The following is a 14366-nucleotide window of genomic DNA, read 5'->3' on the forward strand; positions in this document are numbered from 1 at the left end:
CTTTCCCTTACTGCCCGGGAACTGTGTTTGGAACTGAGAAGATAAAAGCTATTCACAGAGTATTTCCCGTGGCAACAGGAGACATTCAAACATTTTGCTTCTTCATTGCACCTTTTGCTCTCTCATTATGCCCGATGCCCTGTCTTCTACTGATATTTATCAATTCAACCCCAGGGCACCACACAGATGCAGATAAACCTGTGCGAACCCCGCTTCGCTCCTGGCGGCAGCAAGTAAAAGCTTTTAAAAGAGAAAGTCAAGCTCAGCAGACTCTGGGAAAGAGCCTGAGCTAAAGACTCGCCTGTCCCAGGCTGCACCCGCGGCTCCTGCATGCACAGCACCTCCCGCATGATGCTCTGGAAGAGGGCTGGAGATGAGTCCTTGCTCGCATCTCCATCACCAGCGACGCCTGTGGGACCCGTCCGCTCTCACGTCCTGCCTGCGAGGCCCGTGCGAGTCCCACCTCCTGCTCTTCTACCCACCACCCCTGGGCAAGGCGGTGCTGCCGGCTCTCGGGTTTTGGGATGCCGATGTCGGCAGCTGGCGTGGGCCACCCCAAAACCATCTCAGGTTGTGCCGGTCGGTGTGCGTGTCCTGTCCCTGGCAGCGCTGCAGCCGCCCGCTCCTAACGCTGGCTTTTAGAAGGAGAAACCAAGCGTCCCCACTCCTCCCACCAAAGAGGAGCTGCTTTTATCCCCGTGACGAGCAGAGGTCGCTGCGAAAAAGCAATCCTAAATCCCGCTTTAGGAGAATTATGCAGGCTTAGGAGAAAAGTTCCTGCTTGCGTGCAGCCCTCCGGGGAGGCGAGAGCCGCGAAAGGGCGAGCGCTGGATCTGCCGTCGGGTGGCAGCAGATGCTCGTTGCATCGGGCTCTCCTTGGAGTCCCCCGGCCCTGCAGAAGGGGCTGCCTTCCCACGCTCCCCCTCCTTAAATCCAGCAGTACCCGGGGGGCAGACACGCACCCCAAACCCATGTGTGACCCCCCGAGGGCACCCTGCCCTTCAGCGGGGTCTCGGTGAGCAAACGGGCAGCTCCGCTCCCTGCCCTTTGATGGTGCCCGTGGAATGTAGTTTCCATAAAGCGATGAAAGGAGCGGCGGTTCTGCCTGGATGCTGGGTGGGATATCTCGTATTCCAGCCTTCCCTCGCCCGGACGGGCTGCCCCAGGTCACCCCAGCAGCCACAGCAGCACCGGAAAGTTTGGAGGGCAGCTGCCTGCTCCCACAGCCCCGAGTCTAACATGTTACGTCCAGTGGACACGCAACTGCCAGGGGAGACTTTGGGAGCTCCCCGGAGCATTGAGAAATAGCCAAGATGAGCCGAGGTGTGTTTAAATGCCCCTTTCGGACACAATTGGGATGTTTCACTACGCCCTCTTCTCCTTTTTTAGTTTTAGAGGCTGGACCCAACCTCCAGCAAACTCGACTGAAGAGCTGAGAGCCATTTTTTATTCCAGACTCCTGGTAATAAGTACAGTTTGGTGGCTGACTCTTACGCCTCTGTCTCAAAAATCAGATTAATTAATCATAGCACGTGACGGTGCGAGGCTAATAAGGACAGCAACGTCCTGAGCACCGCGGCTGGCTCTGCGCTCCACACCCCCTGTGCTATTGCTGTTCCCAGTCACCCTCCTGGAGAGGGGAAGGGGAATTTAGGCTGGAGCGAGCTGTTTGGCGGAGGATGGTGTACCTGTAGGTTAGAGCACTGATCAAGTGCTACAGCTTAATTTGGGGCAAACGGGCAGGCTGGTTCTCTTAGGCTGTATCTATTCAGGCTTGCATTTTTTGAATCCCTCCAAAAACCAAGCGACATAGTGACCCCTGTGCTAGTACCCGGCCCCGTCCTCACATGCCCGAGTGCAACATCGGTGCAAGAATCAAAGCTGAAAGGTCTCAACCAGTTCTTTCACGGAACAGCAATACAGGGAGACCATTCACATAAGCTTATTTTGCTTGTAAATAACACGGAGGCCAAAAGCAAGGAGGTGTCACACCGGTGGTCTCTTTTCTGCATCGTACACCCCGGGAGAGGAGTGAGAGGAGACCTCCCTCTGGGGAAGAGGGACCCATTCCACTTACCAGTTCCAGTTTCCCATCCTTGAGTCGGATGTGGGGATCCAGCGCTACTTTTGGTTTGGTGCTTGAAGCTGCTTTGGGATTAGATGCCGAAGCGGGTGCTGAAAAGCCAAAAATAAATGTTAATGGAAGAGCACTTGGGTAGGGGAAAGAGGGACCTGCAAAGCAAACTTCACAAGTCTTATTGAATGAAACACAATGTGTGTGCAGCAGGCCAAAAAAGCAAAGAGCAAGATTTACTAAATCCAGTCCTGGAAGGCTGAACTAGGCCAGTGTTGAAAAGATCGGATACTGGGGCACACCCTTACTGAAACTGGGCTTCTGCACCATTTCAAATGGGATGTTTCATCCGAGGACCGAGGACTGCGAAAACAGCACTTTGGAAATTTCCAATCACAAATTTTTGTGGAGTCTTGGTGTCTGTAGTTATGGTGATCTGTGAAAAATAATATCTGCCTGGGTCTTGTCTTCTTTAATTAAGCAAAACGAAGGCCCAACGTTTTAGAAAATGCAGCCTTGGCTTTCGCAACACCCCTGGGAAAAAGGAATCAACCGATTAAAACCGATGCGGAAAAATACCGGTGCAAGAATTTTTTCCCTCTCCAAGGCTGCAAAAAGCCTTGAACCCTTTTCCCTCCATTGGGCAGGCAGGGTTTTTTGGGTAGCAGGCACACACGGAGGGAGAAAGAGGCAGAAACAGCAGCTGCTTTGCTGGTGAAAAGCTGTCGTGAGATCAGAAGAACCAGCTGCTGGCACCTGGCTCGTCCTTACAGACACCGCCTTCACAGCTGAAACGGTACGGAGCGTGAGCCCTGCTGCCACTGGGGCTCCTCCATCCCCGGAGGGAACCCCACCTTTGCCGGTACGGTTAACTCTTGTCCGTAAAAAACTGTGAGATTCCCTGGGAAAAGGGCTGCAGAAGGTGTTACCCGCTCGGGAGGTCCCCTGGCAGACTTTGGAAAGGTGCTGCCTGCCTGCCCGCCCCGCTGCCTGCCCCTGCTCACTCTCAGCCCGTCAGCCCAGGTCGGTGACAACATTCTCTCTCGTGCCAGTGGCACCCAGTTTGCCCAGGGAGCACTTGCTTTCGCCTGCCTGGGATTTGATAAACATCCCGTCTTGCTGAGTAACACCGCTTCTCCCGAACCTCTCAAGCATCCTCCTCCACCGCCGGGGCAGGGAGCGGGCGCGAGGCGAAGGCAGCGAGAAGCAGCGGAGGAGCTGCACAAGCGTAATCCTCCTAATCCGGGCATTCATCCGCTCTGCTAACGCCAGCAGCTGGGAAGCAGCAAGAGGTAATAAATGGGTCTGCTGGATCGGCCACCAACACTTTACTCTCCAAGTTCAAGGGCAGAGCCGTTACCCTTCGCCGTGTGGCTAATCAGGATTAGCTCCACGTGGCTTTGCTGTCAGCTCCGGACACAGACATATCCGGGGCATCCATCAGGCACCCAGGGAGAGGCACTCACTGGCCCAAGCTCCAAGCCTGGCCGCTGCTCTTTCAAAGCCAGTTGTCTGTTTTCATGGATGACAACACTGACACAAAGCCTCCTCAGCGTTTCACGTAAAATAAAAAAAAACCAAACCCGCGTGTAGTGAAATCCCCTGGCTACGTCAGGAAGCGATTAGGTCATTGCTGTTTGCTGGATTGCCTACATGACCCAGGACTTTGCTCCCCGTCGCCGGCAGCTCTGGCTGTCGCTGGTGGCCACCTAAAGAGCCTACCCGCAAATCAAGGCTGCGGGATGCTTGGGGCAGGGAGGACGGACCGAAAGCAGTCCCTGTCCCGGGGTCTCTGCGGTGCGGAGCATGGAAGGCGAAGGCTGGATCCTGCTGAGCTTGCCCAAGGTGAGACAGGCATCCCTGGGAGCAGAGCGCTGATGCACATCCGGCCCAGCACCGTCTGCTCGCTGTCTCTCCCACTAATCTCAGGTATAGACTAAACACAATTCACCCCGCGACGCTCGCTCTTAGCCTTCCCGATGGAAATGACAACGTGGCACGCTGCCTCGGCAGCGCGGGGGAAAGGAAGGGCCGTCTGACTTGCGGCCGTGAGAATGACGGGCTGCGCTTGCGAGGGGAAAGCTCAGTTTGTCCTCTGGGCAGAAGTAACCTTCATATCATAGGGATACGGGGTATCTTGCTGGAGGTCACCTCCCTGGATGGTGGGTCGTGGGGGTCATTGAGGTTTTCTGCGATTCCTAAGGGACCTGTGAAGCTGCGGGGCGATTTGAGTTCACCCCTCGTTGCTGCCGTCCTGTCGAGTGAACAGAGCAGGTCTCACCCCCAAAAGTTAAGAGCTCAGTATGGGACTCAGAACATGGAGAGAAAACACAGCATGCAAAAGTAAGCCAAAAATGAAGCTTGGATGTAGAGGGAAATGGGACTTTATATGGGAAATGATATCTATAAGCAGTTTCCCAATGTGACCAACTGAGGGCATCCTTAATGCCTGTATAATGCCCAGGGTTGCTGTGTACATGACAACTATCATTAATTGCATTTTTTTTATACTGTGTCTCCAAGGACTACCCATCCGCATCAGAAGGGGGAACACTGCCTGCAGTGGGACCTGCTGGATGCAACTCTGACATGTTCTTTGTATGTGGGCAAAGACACCGCTGCAAGTGAAACACAGGCTGAGAGCGGAAGAAGTTGTCTCCTACGAATACCTTAGTCCTCTGAACGCCTTAGTAAGGAATTTTGCTACTATGTACAAACATGGACATAGCTACTACCAGTTGAGTAAGCCAAGCTGCTACCTTCTCTCTCTCCTAGCGGGCTGAGTCTCGTTATCGCACCATTAGATTCCACTACAGCAGTATAAACACTGATCAAGATTAATTTCGTCATCCTCGGCACCGAGGAGCCAAGGCTGTGTTTGTCACCCGCACAAAGAAAACAATTGAGCAGGTCTCTTACCTGAGATGGTAAGCTCTGGTGGGCAAATGTCCGGTGACAAAGAAGGCACAGGAAAATGATTTTCATGTCTATTCTAGAAAAAATAAGACAAAACAGCAGAGATAATCGCTAAGCAGAATCTGTTGGTGTAAACAAAGAGCGGAAGATAGAGGAGTACAAGAAAGAGCAACCTATCCAGCCCGTGAAGAGCACAGGCAGCACGTACACCTCCTGTGCAGATGGGCCAAAAGAGACCCCAGGGGTTTCTCTGGGAGCACTTGGCACAGGCACGTTCCTGAGCCGTCTCAAAATCTCTGGTCACACACAGAAAAACGAGTTTGTCATCACCGTAATTGAGAGCTGAGGATGAATTTGACCTTGTATGGTTTCTCCATAGAGGTTCTCCCTAAAGGTCTTCATCCAACCCGCCAGCGAGGTACTGAGTCTGACCCAAAACACGTAATTATCACAGTGAGCATGGCAGAAAGCCGAAACCAGTGCCCGGTCACAGCTGAAAGCACAAGTAAGAGGGAAAACTAGTCACAGGGTAGATATGCTGAACACCACTAAGTCAGTGCTTCCACAGCTGGGAGCTTAGATGCAGAGAGGGGCACAGGACCGGTGCTGAGGACATACGGACATGTGGCACGGGTACCTGAGCACGCTTTCCCTTGCGCGGAAGCCCAGACCTCATTAAAAGTTCCATCTTTTAGCAGTAAAGTGAGGAAAGGAGCAATTTCATTCCAGTTGGCAGTGTAATTTCATATAGGTTCACAACGTTACACAAGCACACCTTCTGCTGGATGGTGAAGGATCTAACTATACTACTCAGCTATATGTATATGGGCTAAGGCCGACTTCATAAGCGTGTCTCCAGCCTGGTACACCCAAAGGCAACGTGTACATGGCATTCTTGCATGTCGATGTCTCCACAGGGTCTGGAAAGAAAGACTTTTTGTGAATGATGCTGGTATGAAAGGAACCTCCAGCCGGCCTTTTCTAAAGGAAGTTTCCATGGAAGAGGCAGAAGATACACCCGGCATTGCCCCAGTCCCGGGGAGGAGTGGCAAACGCACAGAATCCAGCCATGGCCCTAAATTATCGTGAGGGCGGTGTGGTTAAATCCTGTCTCACCACGCACAGCTCGAGCCCTTGTCTCTGCAAACACAACGTGGAGTTGGCTTCACAGGAAGAATGAGCCTGGCTTATCATTAGGCTAGTGAAGAACAGAAACGGGCTGCTTAGGAACGCTCTGGATTCATCCTCCTCAGAGGTCTTTAAGAACAAAGAGTTGCTCCTGCCTTTGGGTAGGAGACTAGATCAAACTGACTCCTGAGATCCCTTCCAGCCCTATGACTGGTATTGAATGAGATGCAGGTTGCTCTCCGCAGAAGGGTTTTGTTTTGTTTTGTTTTGTTTTTTAAAACCTGAGACTTCTGAAACAGGTCTGAACGCAGGCCCTGGAGATGAAACTCCTCTCATTACCTCCACCGATCCTTCGCTGTCTCAAACCCAAGGCAGAGGAAACACTATTTCAGATTTAAAATACCTGGCTGGAAAACAGGGCTACATACATCAGCATTACAGACTTTCCGCCGTCCAGAAGGACTACCATGGAGTCCCTGAAGAAGAGTTTTCTGATCAAAGAAAGACCACGGGACTGATGTCTGTGCTCTTAGATATGAACCTACCTCTGGGGACCTCACGTGGACCTTCAGTCTGCAGGAACTCAGACCGTTTCCCACAGCCTTTGGAGGTGGCGACGGGATGTTGTTATGCACTGACAGTCCAGGATGTAACCGTCCCCTTCCAGGAATAAAGGCCACTTCTGTGTTTCCCTCATGTCTTAAACAAACAACAAATACGGAACATTTTATTAACCAAAACAAACAAACAAACAAAAGCACAACTTAAATTTGCAGAACTTTCATGCCTGTGGTTCTTTCTCCGGCATAATCTCACTTAAGCCCATGTAGCCTGCACCAGTGTAGCTGGATCTCCACCAGCTGGGTTGCTTGTTTGACCTTCAGTTCTGTTGCAGAACTCTGCTGGGCAGTGATAGGGGATATTCTTGAGGACCAGAGCATTGGGAAGGTCTGGATTAAACTTCAGGATGATCCATGAATTCAAGATTTCCTTATATGATCACCTATCAGGACCATCTTGAAGCATCATTTAAGACTAATAATGCTTATGCTTCTTGAAGCCAGACATTGGTGGGACATGAAGGTTGGACTCGAGATCTTAAAGGTCCTTCCAACCTAGATGATTCTATGAAGGGGTTTTGCCTAAGACTCAGCAGCACCATGATGATGATGATGGGAAATATGTTACACGCCTACCTGAATTTGGCTTTTGCAATTATTTTTCTGGCCTCTTCATGTGTGCTGCCCACCAAAGAATCTTTATTGATAGCAATTAGTTGGTCACCAGGTCGGAGCCGACCATCCTAAACAAAGAAGGATAAAGTCAGAGCATTGGGAAGGAATAATCCTCTGCCCAAAGCCTTGTCCTGCAACACAAATCCTCGTTAGTCCACGCAACGCGTTATTCATCTAGTCTTAGAAAAGCTGCTTCAGAACAACTACAGCTTCTAGGAGAGGTCCCCATTGCAAAGTCACGGAGGGTCTCCACACTGACTTACCTTGTAACAGTCACCATCTGGCAAAAGCTCTTGAACATAAATCATGGGGCCATCAGGCCTGTTAGATCCACCACTGATTGTCAGCCCTAAGCCGGAGGATTTTGCTATAGAAATGCTCTGGATTCCTGATTCAATGGAGTAGCTGCAAGGGAGAGACGTTAGCAGGTGACTCAAGGTGATCTGGTTTATTTTCCCGTGTTGCTGAACAAACTCTGCCCAGCTTTCCTTCCGTGCACGATCCTTCTAACTTCTCCCAACCTTTACTGCCTCCACGTCTTTTCTTCCACCCAACCTTGGGCAGAAGAGGTGAGGACTCCAGTTTCTCAGCAGGCATCGTTCAGCGTTATGAAGGTGCCTGGTTTACATAATCCCAAATGCTGGGAGACACTCATGTGCATTTGGAAAATAAAAAAAGAGAAGAAACTAAAGGTTTAGCCAATATATATTTCACGCTCTTGGTGTTTATAGCCAAACGCATATCGATGGGGTTATTGTTTGAATCCAGCAACTCTGGCCTAAATCATCAGACAGCAATTTGCAGATCAGCCAACTATTAAGCAGCCCTTAGCAAGCATCGCAGTGAAGCTCCGGATGCACAGCTTGTTATGTCTTAACCAAGTTTTGGGCTCAAAACCTTGCCAGATGCTCTACGAAATGAGCCCTTAAGCACCTTGGTAGCAATACCCACCACACTGTGATTTACTCCTGCGGCAGTGGTAGAGGTGACTCTCCCAGTCCCAGATGTGCTGCAAATGGAGCAGGAGCAAGGCTGGACCTTGTTAGAGGTCTCCCCTCCAAGGGCTGCCCGCTAGACAGGGCCCAACAGGCCACCAGGACCAGGCCACGGCAGGCGGCTCCGTGCAGGGAGAGAGAGAGAGAGCAATTGCAGTAAGTGCTTGTGGGAGCAGAGATTTCACTGGCCACCCGCAGGCGGTTTTTGGGGAAGGATTTGGGGGGATCTAAGGGTCAGCAAGCCTTTTGCTCCTCATGGGTTGGGTGCAGCAGGCTTCTCTCCTTTTCAGTTTGGTTCTACAGCAGCCACTCGCCAAACGGTCTGCGGTTTCTGGTCCTCCTTGTGTTAGGTGATAACTTCAGACGCAGTGACAGCTGTGCATCCCGTGCCTCAAAGTGACACCGGTGCCGTCGCAGCGATGCCAACCCCAGTGGTCAGACACCCCAGTGACAGAGCAGCATGTGGCCAGGGACCCCTCCAAACCGGCAGCAGACCCCCAGGAGCTGTGCGGGGAGAGGGAAGGGACTGCATTGATGCAGCACGCATCTTAACCTTGTGAAAAAAGCATTGCTCTTAAGAAATATTTTAGGAAAATGAGGTCACGAAATGTAGCAAATCAAAATAACAGACACTGTCTGTGGCGAGACCGAATCGTATCTGGGTCCCGTTGCTCACTGGGGTGGCAGGACCTCAGATGACACCGCAATGAGAGGTCGCAGCCTGGGGACGACCGGCAGTGAGAGGAAAGGATGGGTGAGGGATGGCAGCCACGTGCATGAGAAGACCAGGCTGCACATGGCCTGAGTTACATCTCTGCAGCCGACCACCAAGGCTCCACACAGTCTGTGACCTCAAACGGCTCGTGCTGCTCCCAGGAGGAGACCACTGGGGCCTGGCACTGGTATGGAGACAAGCAGACCGTGGCACAGCATGGCAGCGCTGAGCGAGGAGGCCACCAAGCCAGGTCCCCTCTAGCCTATATTGCAGCCTGGAGCGGCTTAACAGCAGAGCAAGGATGTCTAGTTTGCCCAAACCAGCTGCCGAGTAGATGAGGTGGCCTCTCCTCTGTAAGGGTCTCTCGCTCCATGCAAGCAACTTAAACCTCTGGTGCCAAATATTTGTCCTCTGCAAATCCCTAATAAAGAGCTGGTATTTAGCAAGAGGATTTACTGGTTCCGCAGTGAGGTCTGATTTTCTTTACCAGTGACTTGGCTTTTTTACGCTGGCAAAGAGAGGGAAGCTGCAAGCCCTGGGGACAAATGGTCCCAATTCCACGACTGTTAACACCCTTCGAGCCGTCCCTCTTGAGAAGGGCAACCCCGAGCACCCTGGAGACGAGACTCCGCAGAAAAACAAGCTCTGCCTGTCCAAACCTCTGACCCGGCGAAATATGAAAGGGACAGATGACCACATGAAAACACACGCTCCAGGAGATGCTCTGGAGACAAAAGGATGTGGTGTCTGTAGGCAACCACTGTTGACACCAAAGCGAAGGGCATCGGGAGTGTTTGCATCGAGAGGGCAGTGCTTGTGCTCTTGTTGCACGATGTCAACGTGCCAGAAGCAGGGCAATGGAAAACATGCTCTGAAACACCTTCCGAAAGCACCACTGGCCTCACAGAAACACTCCGCTCGTGACGTGGTTTATGAAGGTGATGTGCCGGGTCCTCTCAGCCAGACTGTAAGCCACGGCTTCTCCCTGGCTTTCAGAGGGGAGGAAGGGGAACAGTTGCATGGTTAACCATGTTGCAAACATCTAGACTGCCTCAACAGGGAAGCTTTTCGGCTCTTGGGCACAGGCTCCCCAGGAGCGGTCAAGCTGCCACCACCACAAGGACTTCTAGAAGACACCATGGTCTCCTAGCCATTGTGGTGGTGCAATGGTATTGAAGATAAAAGGATGAACAAAGCAGTTCTTCAAACACTGGAAGTATTTACTGCATCTAACCCTAAGACAGCGTTAGACATGCGGTAATATCTTCATGACTGACCAAGGGACAGGCCCCGTACGTACTGTGCGTGAGGGGGGTGCGCCGGGTTCCCGATGAAGGGGCTGTGGGAATTGGCGGGGCTCAGCAGCAGCGGGCTCTGAGAGCGCGAGGAGGAGCCCGAGGATGTACTTTCCAGGTATCGACCTGAACAGCAAAGTCAGAGTCAGTCCAGGGAACGCAAATACTCCAGCATCACCCTCTTCCCCTGCTCTACCTCTGAGAGCTGACACCGTTTTCCTAGGTTTTTTGGGGAAAACCACATGGGAGTTAAAGGCATGGAGAGGAAATGTTCACTCTGCTCAGCATGATCCTGATGTGGGACTGTCACCCCTCTACCACCCCTACATACCTCTGCCACGGGGGAAGGGTTGACAGCCTTCTGGTGGGATGCCAGGCCAGAGGACACCCTCTTTCCCCACGCGCGTGTGATTTGATGCGCTGGCACCTGGCTTAGCTTAACCTTCTTGCGTCTCACTAAACATTTCCCGCTTGCGAATGAACAGAGATGGGTTCTGCTGGGGTTCGCCCAGCACGTCGGTTAGGCTGAGTTTGGGGATCTGGGGAGATCTTATGACCCCAACTCAATTCTCCCTCGCTGCCTCGCTCTCTGCTTGCTCCGTGCAGGCAGGACTGGCCGTGCCTGCTGCTCCGTACCTGGGGACGCACTAAGTGCTCGCAATAAGAACGAGCAAGACTTCTCTGCCTGCAAACCTCCACCCGAACACCTACGCAAAGCAAATCGAAACTCCTTCAAAATAACACTGGGACAAAGAAAACTTTCTCAGGGGAGCGAGGGGCTTTTGGTTGGCTCCCCCCAAAAGCAAGCTGAGCTACTCACCGCCGCCATGCAGGATCGGCGAGCTCCGCGCTGAGCCTGTGTTACTTTGGGAGCCGAACTTCTCCAGCAGCTCGGAGAACTCTCTCCTGGAAAGAAAAACACGGTATAGTCAGCTGCTGTGCAAAACTATTCCCCACCTGATGGCAGTGACTTACTACCAAGTCTGTGGGGCTGATTCCCTCCAGCAATGGGGACAAGACAGAGCTTTCTCATGAATAAGGGTATGACCCCCAGGGTTTCAAGAGGCTGTGCAAGGTTTAAGGTCGATAATCAACCTCACGGCAGTGGAGCTTTCCTGCGATGGGCTGGAGCTTCGGTCTGCTCCTTCCCTGCCCTGCAAAGCGTTCAGGGTGAACATGGGCAAGAGGGGCTGGGAGGGGATGTGTGGACAGGCACTGGTGCCGGGGACTGTCCTTCCTGAGAGAGGGTGGATGAACACAGGAGCCCTGCCGTGCACCCCGCACCCCTGCCCTGCACCCCGCCGCTGGGACCGTCCTGGGAATCAGCTGGAGTGATTTCAGCCCCAGCTATAAGGCTCAGAAGTTTAGCTAACGCACCACACAAATTAAACAGACTGTCAGAAGGAGCTGTAACTACGCAAACATAAAACAAAAATGCTTGGCCTGTTTGTGACTCCTTCCAGAATAGTTATGTGTAGATTATTCTCCATTTTGTTCTCCTCCTTTCCTAGACAGAAAGCAGATCCTGCTAGCTCTTGCTGGGGGTAAAGATGGGAGATGGCTTCTGGACCACGCGCAAAAGCAGCAGCCCACTCTCTGAATCCATCCATGGTGATGTCCTCCATGAACATCACAGGCTAAACTCTTGGAGCACAAGACAAAAAAGACCTGCACGCATAGAGCGTGCTGGGGCAGCACAGGCTTCTGTACTCTTCCCATCAGCTCACGGCTGAAGATGCCGAACTAGCAGACACTTGCTAAATTTACAGGGATCAAGATCAGAAGGGCTCGTCCGTGAATTTCAAGAACAAGGAGGGGTGGGTGCCCACATTTAGCACGATCCCTCTCTCTTGAGGTAAACCGCCCTGCTTCCTCTCTGTGAAGCAGTCTCATCCCCAACATCCCCTGCAAAGCTGGCTCGGTGCCCAAGGGCCTTCATTAATGCTTTCCTTCCAGGTTGAGTTTGGCCACCATACTACCCGAATGCATTGAGTCCTTGATGAACCGTAACTACCCATACACAACGGCAAATCGCTTCGTGACCTTCCTTTTTCCAAGTGTTAACACGTTGAGCTCTTAAACCACGAAGAACCACCATTAACCATGTTTACCAGCTCCAGCACCATTTCTGTAACCCTGCTTTGAGCTGCCAGGAGCCTCTCGCACAGTTTGGGATGAGGAGGCATGGAAGGGGGGTGCCATGTTCAAGCATCGGCCTCCTATGCCTGTCCCTAAAAGAGACAATGTGGCTCCCAGGAGCGTGCTGTCCCTCCGCAACTGTGCAGTCTTCTCGCTTCAGAACCCAAACCTTCTGTCTCAATCCAACCTTTTGACAGGGAGAAGAACCTCAAGGATGACTAATTTCTTACAGGTGTCATTAAACGAGCAGCCAAGCAATGGGGAGAGACCCTGAAAGCGTTGTTTCTGTGGCCACAGTAATGACATTAGATGTCCACTTTGAAGGCATGAAGGAATCCCCGTGGGAAGGTGCCTTCTTGATGCTCTAGCCACAGGAAAAGCCTGGTGATGAGTGGCTAAGCTCTCACACTCGACAGTCAGACAAGCTCAAGCCATAAATCTGTAGGAAACCAGCCACAGCAAAGTTTCGTCGGTGAGGAGACTCCTCTTACACACAAGCAGACGACGTGTCATCGGTGTACTTTACCGGGACAGATGTTCTATATTATTGGCTAGATTAGAGTCAACAATATTAAATGATGAATGAATCACCAGCTCCTTAGGTTGCTGATGGAAATGCTCTCAGTAATTTACATCTTCCCATTAACAACCAGCTCATTAACTAACTTCAAAGACCAGTGCCTGCCTTATCTAGTATTGCCATCAAACGTATGCCTTATTCATTCCATTTAATGCTAATTTTAAATCCAAGTGTCGCACAATACTCGGTGGAATGCCTCAGTGAACCCCAATACTTTACATCAATGCTATTGTCGTTATCAACTAAACCCCTGACCTTAAAAAAGACAACTACTTCGTTCCAAAAGCCCACCTTCCACAAAACTGTTCTAACAAGCAGTTTCATAGTGTCAGGCACTGAAATAGGTGTAAAAGCACTGAGAACGTGGATGGACAACTTAGACCTGATAGCAACAGGACAACGGTTTGCTGTTCTGTGGTTCCCTGGGTTAAGCTTTGGATGGATCTTACCTTAGCAGAATTTTTCCAACATTCCAGTAAAGCCTTTTTATTCCTATGGGTGATTCAGACTCAGTGATTCAGTACCATTTCACTGGTAACTCATGGTTGATGGCCTTACCGCTCCGTGACCTGTTGCAAAGGCAGTCTAACACGCTGGAAGCTAACGTGTTATTTCCAGTGGTTACCAAGCCATCAGCAGCTGAGTGGTTTTTTTTTTGTTTTGGGCTGGGTGTTTCCGTGGTCATCCATTGTTACGTTTTCCTCAGATAATAACCCATCAGAGCACAGAACAGGTTATGAACTTAAAACAATGGCTAAAAAACTCTTAGTCAATGCAAATGCAACTAGTCTGGCAGCTCTCGCGCTCTTTAAAGCCTGCGAAACAATGCGAACCCAATCACCAATCCATGCTGCCAGACTCGGTTATAAGCAAGGGCACCTATGACTTGAGCATTCTTTGTTGTTGTTTATCCCAACGTCGTTAAGTTCACCCACAAAGGAGTATTTATCATTATTTGCTCAGGAGCCTGAACAGCGAGCTCCGAGCCCAGGGTTGCTTTGCAAGCCCCGGGCCAGCCCGGTCGTTTGCCGTAGGGACGATGTGACTAAAGGCTACGTCACGGGCGACTGTCCCAGCTCCGGCTTTAGCGGTCAATACTGCAAGCCCCAGTTCCACCAAGGTCATAAACACATGACTAACTTGAAGCACACGCTTCTCCCAGCAGCGAGCAACGCGCTTCTCTGCTGTCAGTCTCCTGAGAATTAATTTTGTGCTCGGTGCTGTGTTTGAAGGAGTTTGCAAGCGGGCAGACGATGCCCCAACATTACCGATTAATGAACGAGTACGCC

General features: G+C 51.4%; 1 protein-coding gene across 1 annotated transcript in view; it reads right to left on the minus strand.

Annotated features, from left to right (window-relative positions):
* Nucleotides 1–14366, minus strand: part of LOC104292216 (syntaxin-binding protein 4-like) — a 35844-nt gene that overhangs the window by 6673 nt on the left and 14805 nt on the right. Inside the window, exons 6-10 of the mRNA XM_009891553.1 lie at nt 11179–11264; nt 10364–10484; nt 7617–7758; nt 7315–7421; nt 4994–5066 (exon numbers count right to left, since the gene is read on the minus strand). Coding sequence (XP_009889855.1) covers nt 4994–5066; nt 7315–7421; nt 7617–7758; nt 10364–10484; nt 11179–11264 — 529 coding nt within the window. The remainder of the gene's footprint in view (nt 1–4993; nt 5067–7314; nt 7422–7616; nt 7759–10363; nt 10485–11178; nt 11265–14366) is intronic.

Source organism: Charadrius vociferus, unplaced genomic scaffold (assembly GCF_000708025.1).
Source record: "Charadrius vociferus isolate BGI_N301 unplaced genomic scaffold, ASM70802v2 scaffold619, whole genome shotgun sequence".
Lineage (NCBI taxonomy): Eukaryota > Metazoa > Chordata > Aves > Charadriiformes > Charadriidae > Charadrius > Charadrius vociferus.